General features: G+C 45.0%; 1 protein-coding gene across 1 annotated transcript in view; it reads left to right on the top strand.

Moving 5' to 3' along the window:
* Positions 1-25,650, top strand: part of KIAA1549 (KIAA1549 ortholog) — a 125,051-nt gene that overhangs the window by 76,569 nt on the left and 22,832 nt on the right. The window contains exons 11-16 of the mRNA XM_043872073.1: positions 3,791-3,987; positions 5,732-5,847; positions 10,255-10,457; positions 13,562-13,785; positions 14,704-14,857; positions 22,249-22,566. Of these exons, the coding sequence (XP_043728008.1) occupies positions 3,791-3,987; positions 5,732-5,847; positions 10,255-10,457; positions 13,562-13,785; positions 14,704-14,857; positions 22,249-22,566 (1,212 nt within the window). The remainder of the gene's footprint in view (positions 1-3,790; positions 3,988-5,731; positions 5,848-10,254; positions 10,458-13,561; positions 13,786-14,703; positions 14,858-22,248; positions 22,567-25,650) is intronic.

Below are 25,650 nucleotides of genomic sequence, written 5' to 3'. Positions count from 1 at the left end.
AAGGGGGCTCAGGCTAACCCGAGTCCTGGGGACTTCACTCTGCGTTGTTCCATCTGGGTCATATTATATTTATGGCTCACACATTTTAAAATTCATCCGGCATCTCTCCTGTTACTTGGCTGACCTGCCGTACCAGCCCACCCCAACTTGTCAGCGACATATTCCAGTGAGACACAGACAGTGGAGTTGTCCCCTCTGTGATACATTAAAGAAGGAACAAAAGAGCTGTCTGCTTAGAAAAACTGGGTCCTAATAGGAATATTGAAAGCACTCGTGAATCTTGACTCTTATAAAATGCTGATTGATGCTTTTTTTCTGCGTGTGAAGGCTGGAAGCACAATATGCCAGACTTAACCCTATAGATTTTTTTAAGACATAGAAAAACTAGAAAAAGTGTTCTGGGAAACAGGGAAGAAACAAAGGGAGCTAATAGTTCCATAAGTGAGGGGAGCAGTGTTTTCTCTAATTTTTTCCTTCTGTGTGGAGATGGCCTTTGTTTTGTGTATAAGCAGACTGGTTGCCAAATTTCTATTGTCATAGGAGGAGGCGACTCACCCAGCCTGAGAGAAGTCAGGGATCTAATGAACGTATTTAAAGATGCTAGTTGGAATGAACCAAAGCCAACAGGACTTTAAGGCTGTAATGGATGTGTATTTCATTTATGATGTACACCCTTTTCTTGGTTCCCCACAAAATCCAGTAAGTTTGGTGACCTTTTTTAAATTTGTTCAGTCATCAGATATTTATTGGGGGTCTACCGCAGGTCACGTTGCTGAATTAAAACATTTTGTATCTAAATTTATATCTATAGTTTTATCTGGTCTCTGAGAACTCTCAACTGTCTATTTATATCAACTTTCATCGACCAAGAGCAATAATATTGCTGTCAGTCTCATTTGGTGCCTTGGCATTTATGAAGCATTTTGACATTGTCGGGGAGGAAGGAATTTTATAGGCTGGTCTACAAATTAAATCGACCTGAGACAGATTGACAGGAGGAAATCACAGAAAGTTTCAATAACATGGGTTCATAGGAGAGACCCATGTATGGAACTGAGTAACTCACCACAATGGCCAAAGTGCTCACCTTAAATACCACCAGCAGCTAAACACAAAAGAGGATGTCAGAGACGGTGGTTTGGAACTTTAGAAGGGAGGAAGGCAGTTCACAGGGAGATGGAAAAGCAAAGGTTTGGTAAATAAATGCTTGGTGAGTCTTGCAGAGATGGGGGACCAGAGAGGAATGGTGATAGCTCTCTTTCTGGAATAGGTCCTCTGTCTGTATTTTTTAGGCAGTTAGATGGGGGAATATCAGAGTTTTTCCTGAGTCTTTTGGGCCTTGCTTGTTTTCATCTTGAAATAATACACCTGCCAAAGACACATTGTTGTTCAGTTGCTCAGTCGTGTCTGACTCTTTGTGACACACGCCCCCCCCCCCCCCGTCACACCCCCATGGACTGCAGCACGCCAGGCTTCCCTGTCCTTCACTATCTCCTGGAGCTTGCTCAGACTCATGTCCATTGAGTCGATGATGCCATCCATCTTGTCCTCTCTTACTGCCTTCTCCTCCTGCCCTCATTCTTTCCTAGCAACAGGGTCTTTTCCATAAGTCGGCTCTTCGCATCAGGTGGCCCAAGTATTGGAGCTTCAGCATCAGTCCTTCCAATGAATATTCAGGATTGATTTCCTTCAAGATTGACTGGTTGGATCTCCTTGCTGTCCAAGGGACTCTCGAGACATTTGGGGGTAGCAAATTTTGTTCCCCTACGATGTATATATATGTTTTTTTCTTGCCAAGGTTTTCATCTTTTTTTTTCAGTTTTTTAAAAAACTTATTTTTAATTAGGGGATAATTTTTATAGTGTTGTGTTGCTTTACAACAGTGTGAATCAGCTGTAAGTAAAACTATAGCTCCTCCCTCTTGAGCCTCCCACCCACCTCTCTAGGTCATCACAGAGCACCGAGCTGAGCCCCCTGTGCTATATAGCTGCTTCCCACTGATGTACGTTTCTTACATAAACCTAAGAGTATATCAGGGCAGGCATTTAGTTCCTAGACCTGGCTACACAGGCTGTACCAAGGAGGCGATGCTGTCTATATTCTTCCCTTATTCACTTTAGAGACCTTTGCTTGGAGGAGGCAATCTGTGGCTCTTCCTTAAATTTTGATAAAAGCAAATCATCTAACTTTCAAAAGAGGAGATTTTGATGGTTATGATTAGATGACTATTGATGATATCTGTTACTCTCTCATTTAGAGGAAACTTATGGAGCTAAAATGAGGTGTAGCTGGGGCCAAGCAGCCCCATGGATGAGAGATGTGCCTCTCCTGTAAAGCAGGAGAAGGATTCTTGAGAAAGGAGGAACCAGAAGTTTATCTACAGAGGTTGTCTGTCTGGCGTTTGATTGCTTTAAAAGGAACACATGCCCCCAGGAAGGTGTTGTGTGTATGCATTTTCAGTTGTGCCTGACTCTTTGCGACCCCATGGACTGTAGCCCGCCAGGCTCCTCTGTCCACGCAATTTTCCAGGCAAGAATATTGGAGCGGGTTGCCATTTCCTCCTCCAGGGGATCTTCCCGACCCAGGGATCGAACCTGTCTCTTGCATTGGCAGGCGGATTCTTTACCACTTGCTCCACCTGGGAAGCCCACAGTCCCAGAGATATGCAGAGCCCCGGTGAAGATGGCTGGGAGGTAGGGGGAGTCATGGAGATGCAGGTTTGGGCTCATTGTTTGGGAAACAATGTTTTTGAGCCAAGAAATGTGCACCACGCACTATCTGCCTGTGTGTGGTGAAGTTGACTGCTGGTAACAAGATGTTACTAATTTAGAAAATATAGGCATGCCAGTCTTTGCCTTTTGTTTCCAAGCAGCGTTTTTGTAAGCATGATTTGTATCAAGTTCTGTCCCCCTCTGCTGGCATAAGTCGTTATTGCAGACTGCTTTCCTTCTACCCATCCAGCCTAGCTTTTTAGTGCTGAAAGACCTTAGAGATCACAAACAGAAGCCACTGATGTTGTCGCTCACCTGTACGTAAGGTTAGCACAAATACTGCAAAACCTTTCAAAAAAAAAAAAAAACCTTTCACTTCCACATGCAGTATATTGTCTAGAATGGCTCCTTAGATGAGTTGGACTTTGTCTTCTGAGTGATAGCACTCTCTGTGAGTGTAGAATTCAGCCTGATGGAATTGCATGGGGGACTCCTGCCAAAGAGACCCTTGGGACCACTACTAATATGTGGTTTATTTTCCTCTACTTTGCAAGCGAAGCAAAGGAAACAGTTAATACCCACGCCTGGGTATTACAGTCTGGTCTTCTCTCATTCCCCTCTGTCCTGACCCTCCTAGTGCAGCTAATGTGATCTTTTACCAGATCTCAAGTCTTCTCTGGTCCCTGATGCAATTGAGGACATTCTCTGAGTAGCCACCTCTTTTTATTTCTACATTCGGTCTGTCCTCCGGGTCCTAGCACAAGTCCCCATTCTCTGAGAAGAGTCTCACCCCATGCCACTATCCAGGCTTGGGTCATTGCTGTGACAGTGGTCAGCATTGTCTTCTGATGCCTTATATCGTGGTCTAACTTTTTAATCTTTGTATTTTAATCTGTAGCAAGTATCTGTCTTTCCTGAAAACTCAAGGTATAATTCTTGCACGGGTCAGTGTTCTAGAGATGCATGTTGAATTTGATGGGTAAGATTGAAAGCACACTCTTGGGTCAGAAGTTGGCACTCACCATCCTGCTGGCACTCACCATCAGCTTGACTGTCTCACTTGTGTGTGTGTGTTTCAGTTGCAGATCCCTAGTGTGAAGGGCTTCGACTTCGCTAAGCAGCACCTGGGTCAGCACAATAAGGACGACATACTGATCATTCACGAGCCAGCCCCACTGCCGGGACCCGTGAAGGACCACACCACACCCTCTGAGAACGGAGATGTGCCGAGCCCCAAGGCAAAGATCCCTTCCAAGAACATCCGTCACAGAGGAAGGTTCTTACTGGGCTTTCTGTATTGTCCGCTATCGCGACCCGCGGTTCTCTTTTCCATTTGTCAGTTTCCAGTAGCAGAAGGGCTGACGGTGAGTGTTGCCCGAGTCTGCAGCCTGGAAGACTGATGAGATTGGCCCCCAAAATCAGCACACCCAAGGGCCCTTGATCCGTTCTAATGGACTCCCAGAGGAGGCCTGTGGGCTTTCTTTCCCCAAAGTGGGTAAGGTTATGAATCACCGATCCGTATGCTTTGGTGGTCCCCTTGGAACTTCATTTGGAATTGACCAGCTCGAGGGTATATATTCTGGGGTGACCACGCTAGGCCCTCTGGAGGTGATGTTAGGAATAATGTACAAAAATGTATAAAAAGTGCATGGCTTATGATACACACTTGGCCAGCATCGGCTCTGCCCTTGACTGTTATGCCAGTGGTTGGAGCTGTGGCTTCCTTGCTTGATTTGCAGGTGACCTTCATCACACCCTGCTTTCCTTGCGTGGCTTTTCTCCATCTGCCCCTGCTGTTACCCTCGTTAGCATGTGTGCATGGATTCTTCATCACCCTGCACCCAGCTCCCCTTTCCCAGTTAATTCCCATTCCTCTTACCAACATTAAGCACACGGGGCACTGCTCCTAACAGACTACCTAGTGTGACCCTATGGCCCTGTGAGACGGGCTGCCCTTCTCTAAAGAAGACAATGTGCAGGGTCAGGTTTTATTAACTTGTGTTTAGGTCAAAGCGTGATCAGGCTTTGGTATTGAAGCCCCCAATTATCAGCCTTCTTTTGAGCTTTGGAATGCCAAATTCTGGTTTTCTGTTGAGAGGGGAAAAGTGTGTGATCATACCAACATTCAAAATGACATTGTAATTTCTGATTTATCAGAAAGCATACCCCAGGGGTTCTGGCCTAGTTTTAAGAATTTAATGAACGTTAGAACATGATCTTTACAAAAGAAGATGAATAATGTAGAGAGAGATCATTTGCTTAATTATTTTGCAGAGTGAGAATAAATCAAATCATTAAAGATTATTGAATATGCCAGTACAATTTAACAAAGTCTTTTTTTCTCATCTGGAAGCCTCATCCTAGACACTTAGTCACAACATCTCAATGGTCTGCATGGTTAATATCACAGTTTAGCATCCCTCAGGGGCACTAGAATGTCTGGGCATTTCAGAAAGTTCAAAGAGAAAGGGTGTTAACTGATTAAGGCTTTTCAGTGAATCCTGGAGCAACTTGGGTTCTATGACACACTTGCTTTTTTAAATATAGAATCAATTAACAGCGATAATCATTGCCTTTGTGTTAGAAGTGTAGGCTTCCTCCAAAGATTTGGATTTATATGGGGTGACTGCAGAATGACCCTAGCTTCCTAGAAATTCTGCAGGCCCAGCTAACTCCTAACCAAACTTGAATCCCAGATCCTCTGATCCAACCCACACCAGTCCCAGATTGCCTGGGAGCTTGGGGGGATGGGGGGACTGTCCTCCAGCGAGTACTTGCTTTCCTAGCATTTGTCGAAATGAGTCTGCTGAGCCGTTTAGTAAGGCATGTCATGCTGTCCTCACAAGGTAACTGTGCTATCAGTGTGGTCCTTGAAGATGCTGCACCTCGAAACAAGGTTTTGGACCCTTTGACTTCTCCCAGTTTTGCCCAGAAGCCTGGCTTCCCCATCCAGATGAATGTGACCTTTCTACCTGCTTTCTTTCTTTTTCCTAACATCTGCATTTGTTTTGTGTCTACAGAGTTTCTCCCTCAGATGCCGACTCCACAGTAAGTGAAGAGTCCAGTGAGAGGGACACAGGGGACAAGACTCCAGGAGCCGTGACCGATGGCAAGTCCCACAGAGCCCCACAGAGTGGTCTGTGACCCTTCTTGTTCTCCACTTTAAAAGTAGAAATTATGAGGGACTTCCCTAGCAGTCTAGTGGTTTGGACTCTGCCGTTTCATTGCAGAGGGTGTGGGTTCGATCCCTGGTCAGGGAACTAAGCTCCCACAAGCCCTGCGTTGTGGTGAAAAAAAAAGTCATTATGAGGTTCTAGTAGGCTAGACTCTTATACTGCTTCAAATGCAGAACATAAAAATACCCTGTGCATTAGAATATTCATCATTCATACAGTGGATTTCTCAGATTAATTGTCACCGTCTAACGCTGTATCAGTGTCTGCATTGAGCTGGTGGGCCAGGCTAGAAGTTAAGACATTCACTGATGTGTGTTTTGAGGTTACTGGTCATGTTTGAATCTAGTTCGGGGTCCTAACAATTTTCCTCTTCAAAGGACAAGGAGGAATCCAACTAAAACTGCATCCAGGGTTCAGTGACCTTCTTCGGAGCCCATTTAAGCATTTCACAGCTGTCACTGTCAGCAGGCTGGTTAGTTACTTATTCTAGGTCCAAGGGCTTTATATTTGGTCCCATTCCTAGGCCTGTCTTCCAGCAGATAGTTGAGCGTGGTCAGATGGCTGCATGTGTTGTCAGATACTGTTGCTTCTTAGGCCAGGTTTGAAATGTACTTCACTCCCCTTCTGAAGAGTATTGTTGTAAAATTCATGTGTCTTGCAGTAGAACTTAGCTCATCGGTCTTACTAGACTTGGAACCTTTTTTGGCCTGATGACAGGGTAGCTTTGGTGTTAGTTTAATAGATTCTGTTAAATAAATGCTCTTGTGCTTGCTGGAGCTTTATTTATATTTCAGGGCTGTGTTTTAGTAGTGCAAAGAAAATGGAAGTGTCTCTGGATATCATTTTATTATTTTTTTATTTGGCTGTGTCACGCCTCTTTTGGGATCTTTGCTCCCAATTAGGGATTGAACCCAAGCCCTTGGTAGTGAAATTGCAGAGTCCTAACCACTGGACTGCCAGGGAATTACCAGGATGTGATTTTTAATAGTAATTTTTATACTTACGTTTTCCATGACAAATATCTCTGTATAAAATTGCAGTACAGACTGAACCATCTTCTGTAAATGAATAGATTATGGACAGAGTTGGAGAGCCTATTTTATCCACTGTCATGTTTGTGACCTTGTATGTCCCTTAGTTGTGGGAACTCCTCTGGGACTAAACCAGCTGATTTTTGAGATGCCTTCCAGTTGTTTCTTTTTTGGTGTTAAAAACGAAAACAAAAAAGAAAAACCTTAGAATAAGGGAAGAATTTTTTTCTTTGGATCTAATGATCTAATTTCATAGAATCTTAAAAATTAGTTAGCACGATGGTAATAGGTGCACTGTTTCAGATAGACAGGATTAAAATCTAATTTTGATCCTGGGAAAGAAATATTTGGGGGAAAAAATCAGCTCTGGAGCTTCTTAATTTCTGTTAATTGTATGTCTGAGTAAATCTTCCTCTTTAGTTCCTGTTTTTAACTCCTTCTGTGCTTAATTGCTCAGTTGTGTCAGACTCTTTGTGACCCTTTGGACTGCAGCCCACCAGGCTTCTCTGTCCATGAGATTTTCTAGGCAAGGATACTGGAGTGGGTTGTGATTTCCTCCTCAAGGGGATCTTCCCAACCCAGGCATCAAACCATCGTCTTCTGTGTCTCCTACATTGTAGGCAGTTTCTTTACCCACTGAGCCATCAGGAAAGCCCTTTAACAATCCTTGCTAATAGTATTAGAACCAGTATATTATACATGGCTAACAAAAGTCAAATATCACTCTCAACATATATTCAAAATCCAGGTAGTAATAAGCATGTCAGTGTTGGGGCTTAGAGTTGACCATGGAAGGAGACAAGTGGCCTAGACATTCTTGTGGGTCCTAGAAGGCTCACATGCCGCTATTTTAATTTAAAGATGTACTTACTTATTGATAATGGAATTAACATTCCTTTATAAATGTTCTGTTGCTTCAGTATTTCAGTAATTCAGATTGCCCTTTCCTGTGTCATTCTGTTCTGTGGACATCATCTTACACTATAATTTCTATCCTTATTTTTTTTGTTTTATAATTTTTTAAAAGATTTTAATACCTACTTGCCTTAAGGCAGTATTTGCGCTGCATTGATCTATGTAGCCCTTGTACACTCCATTGTCATTATTATCCAGGCAGTTTTTTAAAAAATTGTGCAGTGGATAGCAAACGATAAAAATATGTATTATATGTAAAATAATATGTGTGTTACATATGTATACTAATCCAGTTTGCTTATATATATATGTAAGGAGATATATATATGTCTTTAATGTATGAATATGGCAAACAATATATCGCATTTTTTAGCCTTTTGGAAGGGTTGAGTTCCAGGCAGTCTAGAAGTTGAGGCTTTCTGTGCATCTCCTGCTTCTCCTATTGCAGCTGGTGAATTATAGAGCAAGGATCCAGTTGAGGGGTGGGAAGGGCCAGGGCAGGAGTCAGTCCCAGGCCTGCAGCCCCAGGGACCCAGGCAGGCAGATGACATGAGCGGAGGGGCCTTTCTTCCTGTCACCTTTGCACCCTGGTTTTTTTTACCATCCTGGAGGAGGCCACCTCTGCCTTCAGTATCAGTGACTTAATGGGACACCCTTTGTGACATTTGCCGTTGGTTTAAAAGTTTGGGTTAGCAAGGCGGGCCTTATCTGGTAGAGCTAATTATCTCCTGCTAGGCTTCGTGCCTGTAATTTGAGTAGCTCCCTGGTGAACGGTGCTGTCTGGCTGGGTTTTCATTACACAAAGGGTCAGGCTCCCTCCAGGCAGGCAAAGAAAGCCCAGGAACAGCCTGAATGCAGACAAGTGTGCCTCCTCGCTAAGAGACATCTTCATTCACAGAGTTAAGTATGTAATTTCTAATTACTTGGGATGAGTATTACTGAACATAAATGCATATAATTCAAATTGAGAGAAAATACAAAGATTTGTCCCCCACTACTGTGCATTCCTTATATAAAGTATCAGCTACTTACTACTCCTTACTGCTTTGCTCAACACTTTTTTACACTGAGGGAAAACCTCTACATTTTTCACTTATGACTGAGGTTTCAAAACTCAGGCTTTTGTTTAGAAACAGTTTCTACATGCCCTTACTCCTTCTCTTGGCCTGTGTGTGTGTGCTCAGTCATATCTGAATCTTTTGCAACCCCTTGGACTGTAGCCCGCCAGGCTTTTCTGCCCATGGAATTTTCCAGGCAAGAATACTGGGGTGGGTAGCCATTTTCTTCTCCAGGGGATCTTCCAGACCCAGGGATGGAACCCATGTCTCTTGCGTGTCGTGCATTGGCAGATGGATTCTCAACCACTAGCGCCACCCAGGAAGCCCCTCTCTCGGTGTTTGGCCATTTATTTTCGAGCAATGTTAGAGTAGCCCAGAGGTGACTGTGGCTTAGAGAAAGGGCATCAGGGATCTTAGTGCATGAATTTGGGAGTTCTTTTCATCTATTTGGCCCTTCTTAATCTCTCTCTTTGCTTTTTAAAAATAAAAGTTTATTGAGATTATTTCTGTTATAAAAGTAATACTGACTAGAGAAAATCCTCATTATAGAAAATACAAAAAAGTGGAGAAAATGACCCATTACACCAAGATCCAGTCTCTATTAACATCATAACGTGTTTTTCTTTTTTCTATACATTTAAGTGTCTTTCTTCTTTGCAGTTCTGATTACTAAAAAAAAATTCATTGTGGTGAAATATATATAGCCCTAGAATTTACCCTTTTAACCATTTTTTGAGTGTTATCTGCATCTCTTTGTAAAGAAGAAACTAATTCCTTGCAGCAGCAGCTTTTTCTTCTCTTTGACTCCTCAGCTTCATTTTTTGCTGCATTAGAACTGAAAAGCCAGCAGCATTCACCATTAATCAGTACAGCAGGTCCACAGTCCCCCTGGTCTTTTTTTTTTTCCCGACGGTAAGTTGCCTTGGCAACTAAATTTATATCACTCTCACTCCAGATGAGCATGGACGTTCAGAGCTGTTATAAATGTTGTCCTCCACGTTCTGTTAATTGCTCCTGGCCGGCCAACCTCAGGCTCCTCTTACCATTTACCCTGTCTTACTGAAGACTTGGAAACACCTTTAGACAGAACAGGACCATCTGGGGCACAAAGTGTCATAATGATTTTCTTATCTTCCCTACAGATATCTGTAATTATTACTGAGGCTGAAGGAGACACTATTTAACCCAGACAGTTTAGGCTCAAAGAGTGACATTTCAAGTATTCTGCCATGGAGTTGTGGATGTGTTTTTGGTCTGGGACCCATCTAAGGATTCTTTAGGAAATAATCCGTAATAATTGTGATGGTTTGCTCTTTTCTTAGGGTGACGGTGTTTACTAACTCTGCTCTTCCCTCTGTTCCAGGGGCAGCACCCAGTTCAGGGAACGAGCAGCACTCGTCAGCCTCCATCTTCGAGCACGTGGACAGGATCTGCCGCCCCTCGGAGGCCGGTCGGCGGGTCCCCAGTAAAATCCAGCTGATTGCCATGCAGCCCATCCCGGCCCCTCCAGCCCCGCACCCCGCCCTGGCCGACCGCGGGGCAGAGACCAACAGGATTCACAAGGAGGTATCTGCTTTTATGGAAAATTACTGTACTGCTCCATATAGTAATTAAAAAAAACCAAAAAGCCCTTAGATTCTGATTTGGTCAGTGCTTAAAAATGAGTGAAAGTTAGTGTCAAAAGGTCACTAACAATGTGAGCTCCTCACGTGTGTGCGTGCATGCAAGTTGCTTCAGTTGTGTCCAGCTCTTTGGGACCCCATGGACTGTAGCCCACCAGGCTTCTCTGTCCATGGGATTCTCCAAGCAAGAATAATGGAGTGGATTGCCATGCCTTCCTCCAGGGGATCTGTCTACCTGACCCAGGATCGTGTCTCTTATGTCTCCTGCATTGGCAAGCGAATTCTTTACCACTAGCGCCATCTGGGAAGTCCCATGAGCTGCTCACGACGATTCTTAATTTTAAATCTGCTACTCAGTATTTTTAGGTCAGATACTGATCATGGACACTAGTGGGCACATTGGGAGATGTGCAGACTAAAGACCAGGGCCGGCTATCCTTAGAAAGTCCGCCTTAGCCTGTGGCTGGGGTTTGGGAATGAGATTTTGGAAAGATCCCCACCATTCTCAGAATGGAGTGGCTCGCTGTACCTAAACTGTTTTTGTACAAACAACATGATGTATGCTGAACAGCTCTTCCTGGAGTCTGAAATTTTGGTACATGCTAGGCAGAGAGTGCCTATATGAGCAGTCTCCAGTGAAGACCCTGTGAGCATTGAGTATCTAATAAGCTTCCCTCGTAGATGTTTGGCACGTGTTGTCACAGGTCATTGCCAGAGGAATTCAGCACACCCCACGTGACTTTACCGGGAAAGGACTCCTGGAAGCTTGTGCCTGGGTCCTCCAGACCTCATCCTATGTGCCATTCCCCTATGCTGGTTTTGCTTTGTAGCTTTTTGCTGTAATAAATTGGACTGAATGCTGAGTCCGGAGGGTTCTCCCAGTGAATCACTGAATGCTGAGTAATCTTGGGACCACGGTAGATTCTGTGAACTCTGATAGAGCTGCTCTGGCCCCAAGATCTAAATCATGATTGGTAAAATACCCTATTGTAGTGACTCCTGGAAGAGTGTTAGTGAGTTAGTTAGATCTGCTTTCTTCCTAAGATTCTGGAATCAGAAGGCCAGATCGAGTCACTGTTAAGCTGAACTTGAGAAGTTTGACCTGGTCTGGACCATGAGTGCAGTGAATAGTATTGAGGGCTGCACGCATGACAGCATCGTGGCTGTCCGTTTCCTGCCTCTAAGAAATACCTGCTGCTCTTGTGAGTTCTGCCAGGTAAAGTAATAATTGGTACAACTGAATCCTTAAAGTGGATCATCTTATAGAAGTCTCATCAAGAGTTCTTACACTGTCTCCTCTCCATTGGCTCCTTGCCAAGGACGTGACCACAAGAACGTGCATCGTGGGTTCAAGGTGGCATGTGCTGTCCCTTCTCACCAATGCTTGGGAGCCCTGGGGTTGCTCACATGACCCCCGTCCTAGCCTAGACCTGTTTCCATCAGTCCAGTGTTGCAGATTGTCTCACACCAGCCGTGAGTAAGCACTCTCAAGTGGGTTCTCTGTGACCGAAAGAAAGATGAGAATGAGCTCACCAGGCCCATGGCCTGACCACTGGAAAGTGTTCATCTCCACTTTGTTCTTTTACTATCTTTTTAAAATGTATCTGATGGATACATATGGTATAGGAAACATATATACTGATTATGAAGCATAAAATGAAAACCCAACTTAAGAACAAGAGCATTATCAGTTCTGGTGGACCTACCTGTATGGTAGGTACGGACATCTCAATGGAAATGTTTTCTTCATAGGAGGTTCTGGCGCAGATTCCAGGCATATCTTAGTCCTCCTGTGAGACCTCATGTATTTTAAAAAACAGATCCTGAAAGAGTTAGAGGGGCTTCCTGAATTCTCCTGTTGGGAAGTTTGTCGAGACTCTCATCTAGCTAACCCTCCTTCTCAAAGTCTCAAGGAGGACGTGGCTTCTGGTCTGCTGTGGTGTGGCAGACCATGTCCTGTCTTGGGCAGCGTCCTGTTGTCTCTTTCCAGTTGGAGTCCCATCTTGGTTTCCCTTTTCCCCCTCTGTCTCCCTTCATCTCACTTGCTATTAAGTTCTCTGAAGCAGGGCTAAGGGCTTTGAAAATGAGGTGATGTTTGTTGATGAAGGCAGGCATTCCCCGTCTGCTCTCCACCAGAGCCCAACAGACTGACTGCTCCCGGAGTCGTGGCCTCCTTTTCCTAGACATGCATCTGCATTCCTGCTTCTGGCCCTTGGCCTCTGCCCACTACCCTTTCTCCCCAACACTTCCAGACGTAGTTCACGCCCCATGGAGCCAGGAGGATGTGTTTCCATACTTGCTGATTTTCTTCTTTGAGGAGAGGGGTCTCCTGTCAGGAGGCTTGTTTTGATAACACTGAAACATCATTAGTAAATGGCTATTTTATTGTATAGTGCAAATATCTTCTTTGAACTGTTTTAATTTAAAAACTTATTAAGTAATGATACTATTGGGTATGGAAAATATTTACTTTTTTCTCAGGGAGAATTACATCTAGGAATCACTGCCCGTCAACATCTTCAAAGTTGCCACTGGACGATTTCCTGGGTTTGAGTACTTTTGCCCTTCCCAGGTCTCGCAGTGGTACAGAATCTGCCTGTCAATGCAGGAGATGCTACAGACATGGGTTCCATCCCTGGGTGGGGAAAATCCCCTGGAGGAGGAAATAGCAACCCACTCCAGTATTCTTGCCTGAAAAAATCCCATGGACAGAGGAGCCCTGGCGAGCTTCAGTCCATGGGGCCGCGGAGAGTCAAATAGGACTGAGCGCACAGGCACGCATGTCCTGTTCCCGGGCCGGTGCCGAGGCTTCTCCGCTAACACGCACCACGTGGAGGGTGGGGACGCAGCTAGGGGACGGTGGCAGGCTCTCCGCGGCTGGTGTCCCTGTCACCCCTTTGGGCCTCTTGGGAGCCTAGGACAGCTGTGTATGTGGGGGGGGGGGGGGGGGTCGGAGGGAGGGCAGGGGAGAGACACAGGACGCCTCCCGACTACTTTGTGCACGGGTCCATGGAACCCTGGAAACAGTCGGTCTGTCTCGCTCCCCAGATCCAGACAGCGCTGCGGCACAAGTCTGAGATCGAGCACCACCGCAATAAGATCCGGCTGCGCGCCAAGCGCCGCGGCCACTACGAGTTCCCGGTGCTGGACGAGCTGTCGTCGGGCGACACGCGGGAGCGCCACCGCGTGTACCGCAGGGCGCAGATGCAGATCGACAAGATCCTGGACCCCACGGCCAGCGTGCCCTCCGTGTTCATCGAGCCCAGGAAGAGGTGGGCGTGCGGCCGAGGGGGAGGCCGACCCCGCCTGGCGGTCGCCTGCGGGGACTCCGGGCTGCCGGCAGGGGGCGACCCCTCCTGGCGGTCGCCTGTGGGAAGGCTGCTTCCACTCCAGTTACCCCGGGACTCGCCATTCCCGGGTTTCCTGTCTCCTGGCATTCAGCTTTCTGAAACGGGGGCCCCCTCCTTGTCAGACGCTGAGCCCTGGCTCCCCCTCCCCTCTGTCCTCGTCCTGCCCTTGCCCCCCCCGTGTCATCACCACCCTCTGCTTGCTGGATGCTCACTTCTTTTCCCGCTGCTGCCCTCAGCCTCTTGTTCTCTTGGTTTCCGAGACCCCTGCTCCTTAAGGGGGAGGCGTTTTCTGTAAGGCCAGCTCTCATTTGCGTCTTGCTCTGCCCACCCTGTATTGGATCAGGCTGCCTGTGGGTGGACCCTGTGCCCCTGTACCTGGTGGGGCCCCGAGTCTCCACCCAGCTGCTCCCCACAGATGGGCCTGCCGCCCTACCAGGCGATGGCCTCATCGCCCTCTAGACATTCATGTACATTCCCGTTTTTGGCCCTGGGCAAGATCCCAGCTTCACCTCACACTCTCCCCACCTCCCTCCTTATTTATTATTTTTGTTGGATAATTTGGACGTATCCAAAGCTCCTCCTCCCTCTTCAAGACCTAGGTCAGGTCCCAGTAGCCAGCGATAATGTTATTCTGTGTTGTTCTGTGTGTTTAGTATTGTCTGCCCAGGTGGACTGTGCCTTTCTTAGAGCAGAGACTGTGTTTTACACGTTTATATCCTGCGGGGTGTTTCATCCAGTGGCCAGCAGGCCCGAGGTACTCAGAAAATCCTTAGCCTTCAGTTCATGAGCCAGGGCAGGAAAGTTATTTCCTATGAAGATAATGTCTTTTTCTCCTGGCAGCTCCAGGATAAAACGTTCCCCTAAGCCACGCCGGAAACACCAGGTCAACGGCTGCCCGGGAGATGCTGAGAAGGACAGACTTATCACCACAGACAGTGACGGCACTTACAAAAGGCCACCTGGTGTCCACAACTCTGCCTATATCGGTTGCCCGGTGCGTACGCTGACCCTTGCCTCTGGTGGCCAGCGGGAGATGAGTGCGCAGTGCCCGCTGCGGCCACGTGTGGGGTTGATGCTCCAGGGCCAGCCGGGTCGTGGGGCGCACGTGGGTGGGGGCGGGGATGGGCCGCTCACTTGTGGAGAAACTTGAGTCCTGGAGACCAGGGGGCTGCATGGAAACATGCTCAGTGTTTTTCTTTCCTATGTGCAAGACCCGTCCTCTCGGGCTTCAGGACGGGCACTTTTGGGGAGTCACTAGAAAACAGAAATGTCCAGAAAGTTTTTTTTTCCCCTTCCCCTGGTTGAGGGAACTGTTTGGATTTCTTGGTGGTAGGAGGGATATTTAGGGTTTTGTGTCCCATTCTGCTCTTAGAGTGCTAAGATGTTCCCTCTATGTGGTGTGTGTGTGTGTGCGCGCGCGCGCGTGCACATATATATATATGTATATATGCATATGTATGGCTTCCCAGTGGTTCAGCTGTAAAAAATCCACCTGCAGTGCAGGAGATACAGGTTCAGTCCCTGAACTGGGAATATACCCTGGACAAAGGAAGGATTCCTGCTGGAAAATCGCAATCCATGGAGTCGCAAACGAGTTGGACTCGACTGAGTGACTAAACAACAATGTGTGGGTGTGTATATATATACATGTGTATGTATATGTATATTTCTAGTTTTAATGGAAGAAAGAGCTTAATGGAAATTAAGAAATAGGGACTTAATTTTTTTGGAAGGAAAAGGACACAGAGTTGCTTGACGTGTTAAAGCAGATGTTGACATTAAGACACATACAGACCCCACTAAGTAGAGAGGAAAGGGCTAGCCTCCCCAATGGACCATGAGAAATACAGATATAAAAACACCCCAAGATGGAGAGGAGCCCCAGATACCCAGGTATCTTCCTGTTAATCCATTTTTATCCACTGTGTCCGGCAGCACTGGGACACACAGTGGATGTCTGTGACTCTGTGCCAAGGTGCAGCCCTGACAGAGCTATCTTTGTTAAAGAAATGAGCGAAAAACATGCCCTCGGAGAAAGAGTTTATGATGTACATGATCACTTCAGATAGAGCTTATGTAACCAGTGTTTTATTTGAGTTTTATATTTTAATCCCTCAAATGACACAAATATCTAACACTGAGAGATACTAAGCGTAATTACACATATGTGCCAAATGCCATACTGACATTGGGACTAAATATAATTGCATCATGATTGTCTGAGAGATGATCCCAGGCTTCTTTCCCCAGGCTTTTCCTTGGAATCTTATTGTGATTCTGGTGTCCTAAGACTGTCCCTTCCTAACCGGCTTGTGAGGGTTGATGTGATTCCCGAGGGCTGGAAGGTCTACAAATTAGGTTCCTTTGCTCCTCAGCAGGATGAATGAAAGAGTCCTTTCAGAAGGCTGTGAATAAATTCCTCTGGTGGGGGAACCAGCATTGGCAGTTCTCACAGTAGATGGCGATCTTGAGCTGCCACTGTGTTTTTGGACCAGTGTTGGGGCGTCTGTGGTGTCTGGCTTGATCCTGGAAGGGATGTATCCTTGGCTCCCCAGGATGGTCCCTTGGAGCTTTTGTTTTTGTCTAATCTGGAATCTAAGAGACCGTGTTGTGTGAAACTAAAGAATAGATTAGTTTTCTGGGAGAAATATCAATAACCTCAGATATGCAGATGACATCACCCTATGGCAGAAAGCGAAGAAGAACTAAAGAGCCTCTTGATGAATGTGAAAGAGGAGAGTGAAAAAGTTGGCTTAAAGCTCAACATTCAGAAAACTAAGATTGTGGCATCTGGTCCCATCACTTCATGGCAAATAGATGGGGAAACAGTGGAAACAGTGACAGACTTTATTTTGGGGGGCTCCAAGATCACTGCAGATGGTTAATGCAGCCGTGAAGTTAAAAGACTCTTGCTCCTTGGAAGAAAAGTTATGATCAACCTAGACAGCTTATTAAAAAGCAGAGACATTACTTTGCCAACGAAAGTCTGTCTAGTCAAAGCTATGGCTTTTCCAGTAGTCATGTATGAATGTGAGAGTTGGACTGTAAAGAAAACTGAGTGCCAAAGAATGGATGCTTTTGAACTGTGGTGTTGGAGAAGACTCTTGAGTCCCTTGAACTGCAAGGAGATCCAACCAGTCCATCCTAAAGGAGATCAGTCCTGGGTGTTCATTGGAAGGACTGATGCTAAAACTGAAACTCTAGTACTTTGGCCACCTGATGCAAAGAACTGACTCATTTGAAAAGACCCTGATGCTGGGAAAGATTGAAAGCAGGAGGAGAAGGGGATGACAGAGCATGAGATGGTTGGATGGCATCACCGACTGAATGGACATGAATTTGAGTTAACTCCAGGAGCTGGTGATGGACAGGGAGGCCTGACGTGCTGCAGTCCATGGGGTCTGCAAAGTCAGACACGACTGAGCGACTGAACTGAACCTTCAGGACAGGACTGAACCTGTCCTCTTCTTCCTCTCTTAATGATCATAAATCAGGCTTCTTTCATGGTGGCCCAGACCATCCTTTTTCTCTTTGCTTTTTTTCTTAGCAGAAAGTGCAGAGTTTCCTCCCTCAGTTGGAGGGAAGAAGCTCTTCCCTGGTGAGTACCACCTCAATCAGCTGCTTCGTCCCAAGTGGCTCCGATTTGCAGAGGTACCCTAAGAAGTCATTCTTCCTTACATGGACTTTTTACTTTCTCTCAAAATTATGAAATGTATACTTTCTTTTTTATTTTAATACTTAAATATGTATGATTTTGTTTTAATTTTTATTTTATATTGGAGTGTAATTGATTTTGGGCTTCCCAGGTGGCGCAGTGGTAAAGAATCTGCCTGCCAGTGTAGGAAATGCAGATTCAATCCCTGGGTCAGGAAGATTCCCTGTAGAAGGAAATGGTTACCCACTCCAGTATTCCTGCCTAGAGAAACCCATGGACATAGGAGCTTGGAGGGCTGCAGACCATGGGGTCATAAAAGAGTGGGACCAAGCTGACCACACACACACATAGTTGATTTACAGTGTGTGTTTCAGGTGTATAGTAAGGTGATTCAGTTATACGAATATCTTTTCTTTTTCAGATTCTTTTCCAGTATAGGTTATTACAGAATATTGAGTAGAGCTCCCTGTACTTGTTGATTATGTAATTTATGTGTGTGTGTGCTCAGTTGCATCTGACTCTTTGAGACCCCATGTACTATAGCCCACCAGGCTCCTCTGACCACGGAATTTTCCAGGCAGGAGTACTGGATTGGGTTACCATTTCCTACTCTATGGAATTTTCCATACCAAGGGTTCAAACCCTATCTCTTGTGTCTCCTGCATTGGCAGGCAGATTCTTTACCACTGATGGTAAGCCCATTTTATATATAGTTGTGTGTATATGTTAATCCCAACCTCCTAATTTATCCCTCCCCCAGCCTACCTTTCTCCTTTGATAAAACCATAAATTTGTTTTCTAAGTCTGTGAGTCTGTTGAAATGTATACTTTCAAAGATAATGCCTTTTTGAGCACTCACCTTTTTAAAGGTAGTATTTCATCTTGAAGGTTATACTACGCATACATGCTTTTGAACTATCTTGAATTTTGTGCTTCCCCTCAAAATATCTTCTTAAGAGCTTTCTTCTCCTGAAGTAAAAGAAATATTCCTGGATTTCTCATAAATAGGGTTACATTATAAATCAGGATTCAGCACACTATGACCCTCAGGCCAAATCCAGCCTACTGCTGGCTTTTGTAAAGAAAGCTTTATTGGAACACAGCCACACCCATCATTTTTGTGTTATCTATGACTGCTTTTGCTAAGGTGGCAGAGTTGAGTAGTTATATGACTCACAAAGCCTAGAATATTTACTCTCTGGCCTTTATGGAAGTTTGTCAACCCCAATATAATTTATTTTCCAAGTCACACCCTTGTGAGGGTGACAGTAGATGGTATTAATTATCCTAGGATAACAAGCATGAACCGAGATTGTCCTGGACCAACCATAGTACATGATCACTCTCTTATAATATGAAGCGTTGCAGAGAGGCACCAGAATACATCATAAAAATAACATACCTTTTTTTTTTTTTTTTTACTAAAGGTAAAAAGTTCTCATATATTTCTGGGGAGTGATAGGTGAACATGTATTTGTGCCAAGGAAACAAACTGAACATCAAAGTCATCAAACTTGGGTTCAAGAGAATGAAATTCAAATTCCACCTCCTGGGTATCCTAGGTAGATCTCATCTTCTGTTGATCATAGTACCATAGGTTAAGTTCCATCTACATGTGAAATACTGTGCTGGATGTTGGGACACAGGAAAATGAATAAAACCTCCTCTTGGCCTGCAGGTTGCTGAGCGTCTAGTCTGTGAATTTGGGGGTTGGGGGCAGCAGGAAGACTAGAGAGCAGGAAGCTCTCACATCATCGCTCTACGGCTCTTTGCCTTCATGGCAGGATTCATGGGACCAATGAGACTCCAAGGGAACCTAACTTCACATCTTTGCAACAGGTCTCTCTTGCTATAGAAGTTATACCTTCTTTAAAGTGACACCCACTGATGCTGAGATTGGCAGTGGCTGTAGCTTTTGGGAACCTTCCTCAAATGTAAATAGGGTTTTTCCCCCATTTGAATCTCAGTTTGCACTGTAGCCAAGCTGTAGCCAAGCCACAGTGCTCGCTTCCATGCAGTGCAGTTATTGAAAACCACCACCAGGAACATGGCTTCTGGTTTTAGAGAGACCCTCTTAGTTACCCATAGGACATTTCTACAGATATACTTTTCTTTTTCACCATGGGGTGTTGGGTTGGTGGCCCTCTACTCACCACATTCTTCCTGATCTACTCTTCAAGAAAACCAAAAGCAGGAGAAGGTATGAGTGTGGGCCATTTTCGTACCTTGTAAGGAAAAGAACACAGAGTCTTTCCAATGTTGTGTCAGAAGCCGGAGACCTTTGGAGCCCCAAATCCTTCCTTGATGATGAAGCCGCTTAGTGGAACTTTACTGGGATATTGTAATTTTGGAGTAGCAGTCTTTGAGGACCCAGGTATTATACCTGGCAGTGAGACCACCCACTCGCTGTTGTGAAGGATGGAGCACTGGCCCATCTCAGGAGCCGTCTCTGCCCAACAGCACTTGTTTCTGTGGAGGACGAGGGCCCAGTGGTGCCACAGCTTCCGAGTCTGCCAAGAGAGTCCAGAAATCTGAGTTTTCGTAGGAAATTTTCGGATTTTTAAAATATTGACTATTTTTTAAATACTGCGTGGGCCAAGCACAATAGGTTTGTGAACTGTTGGTGGGTTTGCCAGTTCGTAGTCTGTTTTTCTCTTTGTTTGGAATTACACAACTGCTGCTCTTAAGTGTTTGATGCTGGTGTGAATAATAACTGATCCTCAGTGTACAGACCATTGTCATTAGGAAGTGTTTCAGACAGTTGACTAAAAGTAAGGATGTGACTCTGGAATGGAGATTTTCTTTGTAAGAGATTCACTGATCCAAACAAATATGGGAATGCCTTCCTTTGGCCCTTCTGTGGGATGATCCAATCAGCGAAGCTAAAACTGTGGACCTGTAGAGTAAACAGAGGATTCCAGGAAAAGGTACCCACCCAAAAAGTGGTAGCAGAAGCAGAATTTATTTTCTTGGACTCCAAAATTACTGTGGACTGTGACTACTGCCATGAAATTAAAAGACACTTGCTCCTTGGAAGAAAAGCTTTGACAAACGTAGACAGTGTATTAAAAAGCAGAGACATCACTTTGCTGACAAAGGCGCATATAATCAAAGCTATGGTTTTTCCAGTAGTCATGTATGGATGTGAGAGTTGGACTATAAAAAAGGCTGAGTACTGAAGAATTGATGCTTTTGAATTGTGGTGTTGGAGAAACTCTTGAGAGTCCCTTGAACTGCAAGGAGATCCAACCAGTCAATCCTAAAGGATTGAAGAATCCTAAGGAATATTAATTGGAAGGACTGATGCTGAAGCTGAAGCTCCAATAATTTGGCCACCTGATGTGAAGAGCCGACTCACTGAAAAAGACCCTGATGCTGGGAAAGGTTGAAGGCAGGAGTAGAAGGCAGAGGATGAGATGGTTGGATGGCATCACTGACTCAGTGGACATGATTTTGAGCAAGCTCCATGAGATAGTGAAGGACAAGAAAGCCCAGCATGCTGCAGTCCATGGGGTCGCAAAGAGTTGGACATGACTGAGCAATTGAACAACTTTTTCTTTGAGGACATGGGGTCACCAGCCCACTGAGTAGAACCTCTTCTCTTCAGTGTCAGTTGAAGTAATTTTAATTAAAAATTTTAAATTGTTACTTATGTCCCTGCCTCATAGACAGTGGGTATAGGAGTTAAACTTTTCTTGTTGGCTCATGTTATCCAGGGACACCTTTATTTTAAGAAAGTAGTTTCTGAACAAATAATAGATACTATTTACTGTTTATAAAGAGTTGTCCCAATAAGTGTTAAAAAGGTTTATACACACATCGTTGTAACATGGTGGTGACTTTTAATTCTTTGGGGTTGTATAGGGCTGTTCTATTATTAAGAGTCAATAGACTGCTTTAGTGGGGAGTTTCTGTATCTATGGAACGTCAACTAGGTATTTTAGTATGTAAACTCTGACACATCATTTTTGGTTGTTAGGGGCTCTCAGGAAAAACATGAACTTCCAGGTACTGAGATACCTTTCAGGGAGTTGATTGAGTTTTGCCTGACAAATGGTTGTTGAATATTTTTACTTTTTTTCTGATTTCAAACTTTTTGCCCCAATGAAAGGTAACACACATTCCTCGGCTGTGATTTGAAATATTTTTATGGTAAACCCATTCCTCAATGGCAGTGGAAATGGTTACAAATTCTGTCTTGGTCCTAGAATTTTGTTCTCCACAGAAGCTCGTGTCGGATTCATCTTTTTTTTTTTTTAAATATAATTGCTTTACAATGTTGGGTTCATCTCCGCTGTTCAGTGGAGTGAATCAGCAATATGTATACATATGTCCCCTCCCTCCTGGATCTTTCTCCCACCCATCCACCCCTCTTGGTCGTCGCAGAGCACCAAGCTGAGCTCTATAGCAGCTTCCCACTAGCTGTCTATTACACACGACAGTGTGTAAATGTCAGTGGTGCGCTCTCAGTTCATCCCACCTTCCCCTCCCCTACATGTCCACATTTCTGTTCTTTATCTCTATCCCTGCCCTGCAAATGGGTTCATCTGTATCATTTTCTAGATTCCACTTATATGCATTAGTACGCAATATTTGTTTTTCTCTTTCTGACTTACTTCCCTCTGTATGACAGACTCTAGGCCCACCCACATCTCTACAAATGACCCGGTTTCGTTCATTTTAATGGCTGAGTGATGTGATTCTCCACTTTGCTGTTTCCCCCGCTGTAGTCTGATCCGGACCTCCCGGCTGATGTGCCCACGCCGTCGTCAGCTGAGCTGGGCAGGTATCCAGGCCTGCCCTTCCCGGCCTCCCAGTACATCCCGCCCCAGCCGTCCATCGAGGAGGCGCGCCAGACCATGCACTCCCTCCTGGACGATGCTTTTGCCCTGGTGGCCCCCAGCAGCCAGCCCCCCAACGCTACGGCTGCAGGCCCTGGGGTCCCAGCCGGCCTGCCCGTGAACAGCACCCCTTCCCGGGAAGAGAGACGAGCCACCCAGTGGGGGTCCTTCTACAGCCCGGCTCAGACGGCCAACAACCCGTGCAGTGTAAGTGTGGACCTTCTGGAATTCTCTCATGGGCAAGATGTTGGAACTTTGTTGCCTGACTGCCTCACTTTCAGGATCCCTGCAATACCCTGATTGGATTCGACTGGAATTAAAGCTTGGATGATGAGTCTTAGTTTTATTATCTTCTAAGTTAATTCTCAATGTTAAAAACATCGTTTTGTGCAACTTGGACATTTCATGGAGGTACATTCCTGAATTTGCCTCCATGAAAGGTATAAAATTCATTGTCATAAAATGTATGTGGAGTAACTGTCAAAGTACATTCTTGTTGTTTTTTTGTTTGTTTAGTTGTTCAGTCCTGTCTGACTCTTTTGTGACCCCATGGACTGTAGCCCACCAGGCTCCTCTATCCCTTGGATTTTCCAGGCAAGAATACTGGAGTGGGTCGCTGTTTTCTACTCCAGGAGATCTTGCCAACCCAGGGATCAAACTCATATCTCCTCCAGCTCCTGCACTGGCAGGCAGATTCTTTACCAAAGGGAAGACGTGGCTCTGTGGTAAAGAACCCACCTGCCAGTGCCGGAGACATGGGTTTAATCCCTGGTTCAGGAATGTCCCTTAGAGTAGGAAATGGCAACCCACTCCAGTATCCTTGCCTGAGAAATCCCATGGACAAAGGACCCTGGTGGGCTACAATCCGTGGGGTTGAGGAAGAATCAGACAGGACTTAGAGACTAAAAAAAACAGCCAGAAAATTTTCATTGATGTCTCCATAAAAGACACAGTCAAGAATGTCCTAGAGTCATTCAGCTTCTTTTTGTAGGCCCCTGGGAGTGGAGGCATCTAGTCCACCAGTAGCCAAACATAGTCATTTTCAAATACCAGGTTTCCATCTTGGGAGCTGACATTTCAGTGCTTCATCTGTTTTGTTATCCTTTATTTGTTTATTTTTATATTCAATCAGTGCTTTCAAAGGTGCCTTCTCAAGTCAGGACATGAAGTAAAGCTCAAGGACGTAATATTAAATATTATCTTTTGCTAATTTCAGATGATGAAACATTTGATTCTGGAAAGATGTTAATAGGTTACCGTTTAAATTTGTTCTTCAGGGAGTGTTTATACAGGGTTCTTCTAGTTTTGCTAACCATATAAGGTTAAATTGGGTGGTAATAAGCATATGTTAAAAGAATTTTCAGCTCTGGGGACTTCCCTGGTGGTCCAGTGGTTAGACTCCGTCCTCTTAGTTCAGGGGACCCAGGTTTAATCCCCAGTCAGGGAACTCGATCTCACATGCTGCAACTAAGACCCAGCACAGAAAAATACATTAAAAAAATTTTTTTTAAAGAAGAATTTTCATCTCTGGAATTTTCAAAGTAGGCTCTTAGATAGTTTCTTTCAAGGCATAGTGAGCACATGCCGGAGTGATCACAGCCACCACACAGGAGAAAAATGCTATCCAACCTAGCCATTGTTGGTTTACATATTAAAATATAGATTGTTTCAGCAATAAAGGTTAAACCATTTCATAATTATAGGTGATAGGTAATTATAAACTAGTAGTTTATAATCTTTAAGGAAATGGATGATACAGAACAAAACTCAGCAATGAAAATGAGTTTGACCATATCTGCTGTCTGTTTACTTTAAGCTTATCTCACCTGTTTGTTCATTCAGGTGTATTTATGGAGCATCTGCTTTGCTTGTTGAGTGCTCTGCGAGGTGTTGGGGTCATAGAAGTGCACAACATACAGCTGCAGCTCCTGCATCCCAGTGGGGACATGTGGACAGTGGAAAAAGGAACTCAGTGCGGCACAGGGCAGGTGTCAGGCAGGAGGAGAGTATGCGGGGGAGCCCTTGACCCAAAGTGTTCGGGAAGGATTTTCTGGACAGAATGACATCTAAGTGGAAGTCTGAGGGCCATTAGTGGTTTCAGTTAAAGAAGAGTATTCCAGGTAGTGGGGAATCTAGCAGAGACCCAGAAACAAAACCATCTGGAAAAACTCCCTCTTCTGGACAAAATGGAGGAGAGGCTCAGGATTTATCCTCCCTCCAGAAACAAGTAAAAATAACTGAACAAAATGTATGGGTTTTCACCACCATTGGACTTGAGGCAACAAAGAAGAGAGATCACTGAGAGATGCGTAGAACCCTCCCGTCACCCCAGTTCCCGTCTTGAGAGAGTTTCTAGCTGTGGTGCGGGGAGGAAGACTCCAGGGAGAGCTCCATGGTCTCCCCGAGGTGAGAGAACGGAGTGGAGAGTGTGGGGAGGAGAAGAGAGCTAGGGTTCACAACAGACAGTGCAGGAAAGCAGAGAGAAGCACAGAGAGATGCTTCCAGAGATTGCAGGGAATCTTCATTTGAGTTTTGATCAGTTTTAAGGTGTGAGGAAACTACCCCAGACGAGGGAAAGAACTGCCCCAAGAGATTAAAGGGAACCATCCTCAGAGCTCACAGAAGTATGGGGAAATGTTCCTGCTGTGGATTGAATTGTATTCTCCCAAAATTTGTATGTTGAAGCGTAAGCCCCCATGCACATGTATTGGAGACTGAGTCTTGAAGGAGGAAGTAAAAGTTAAATGAGGTCATACGGTTGCATCCCTGATCTGATAGAACTGGTACCCTTATAAGAAGAGGAAGAGGCACCAGAGCTTGCTCTCCACCATGTGAGGACACAGCAGGTAGGCAGCTGTCCACAAGCCAGGAGGAAAACTAGCAACAGCTGAACCCTGCTGGAAACTTGACTGTGGATTTTCCACCTCCAGAACTGTGAAAAAATTAATTTCTGTTTTTTAAGCCACCCAATCAGTGTTTTGTGATGGCAGCCTGAGATGACTATAGTTTGTGTGTGTGTGTGCAGTGTAGAAGACCTCATAATTCACGGAGCATCAGTTAGAGTACTCAGAAGAGTTTTGCCTCAGTAGTGGGGCAAATAGCCCCAGGTTAAAGCTGCTCTCATTCTACCTAACACAGAAAAAGTAAGACCTGAAGCTGAACAAAGTCAGGAATATTTATGTAGAAAACCAAAAATATACAGCATCCAGCAAGGTAAACTGAATAATGTCTGGCATCCAATCAAAACTAACCAAACAAGCAGAGAAGCAAGAAAATGGTACAGATTATAGC

This window comes from Cervus elaphus, chromosome 18 (assembly GCF_910594005.1).
Source record: "Cervus elaphus chromosome 18, mCerEla1.1, whole genome shotgun sequence".
Classification (NCBI taxonomy): domain Eukaryota; kingdom Metazoa; phylum Chordata; class Mammalia; order Artiodactyla; family Cervidae; genus Cervus; species Cervus elaphus.
Note: the sequence above shows the minus strand (reverse complement) of the source record. Positions and strands in the feature narration are given on the sequence as shown.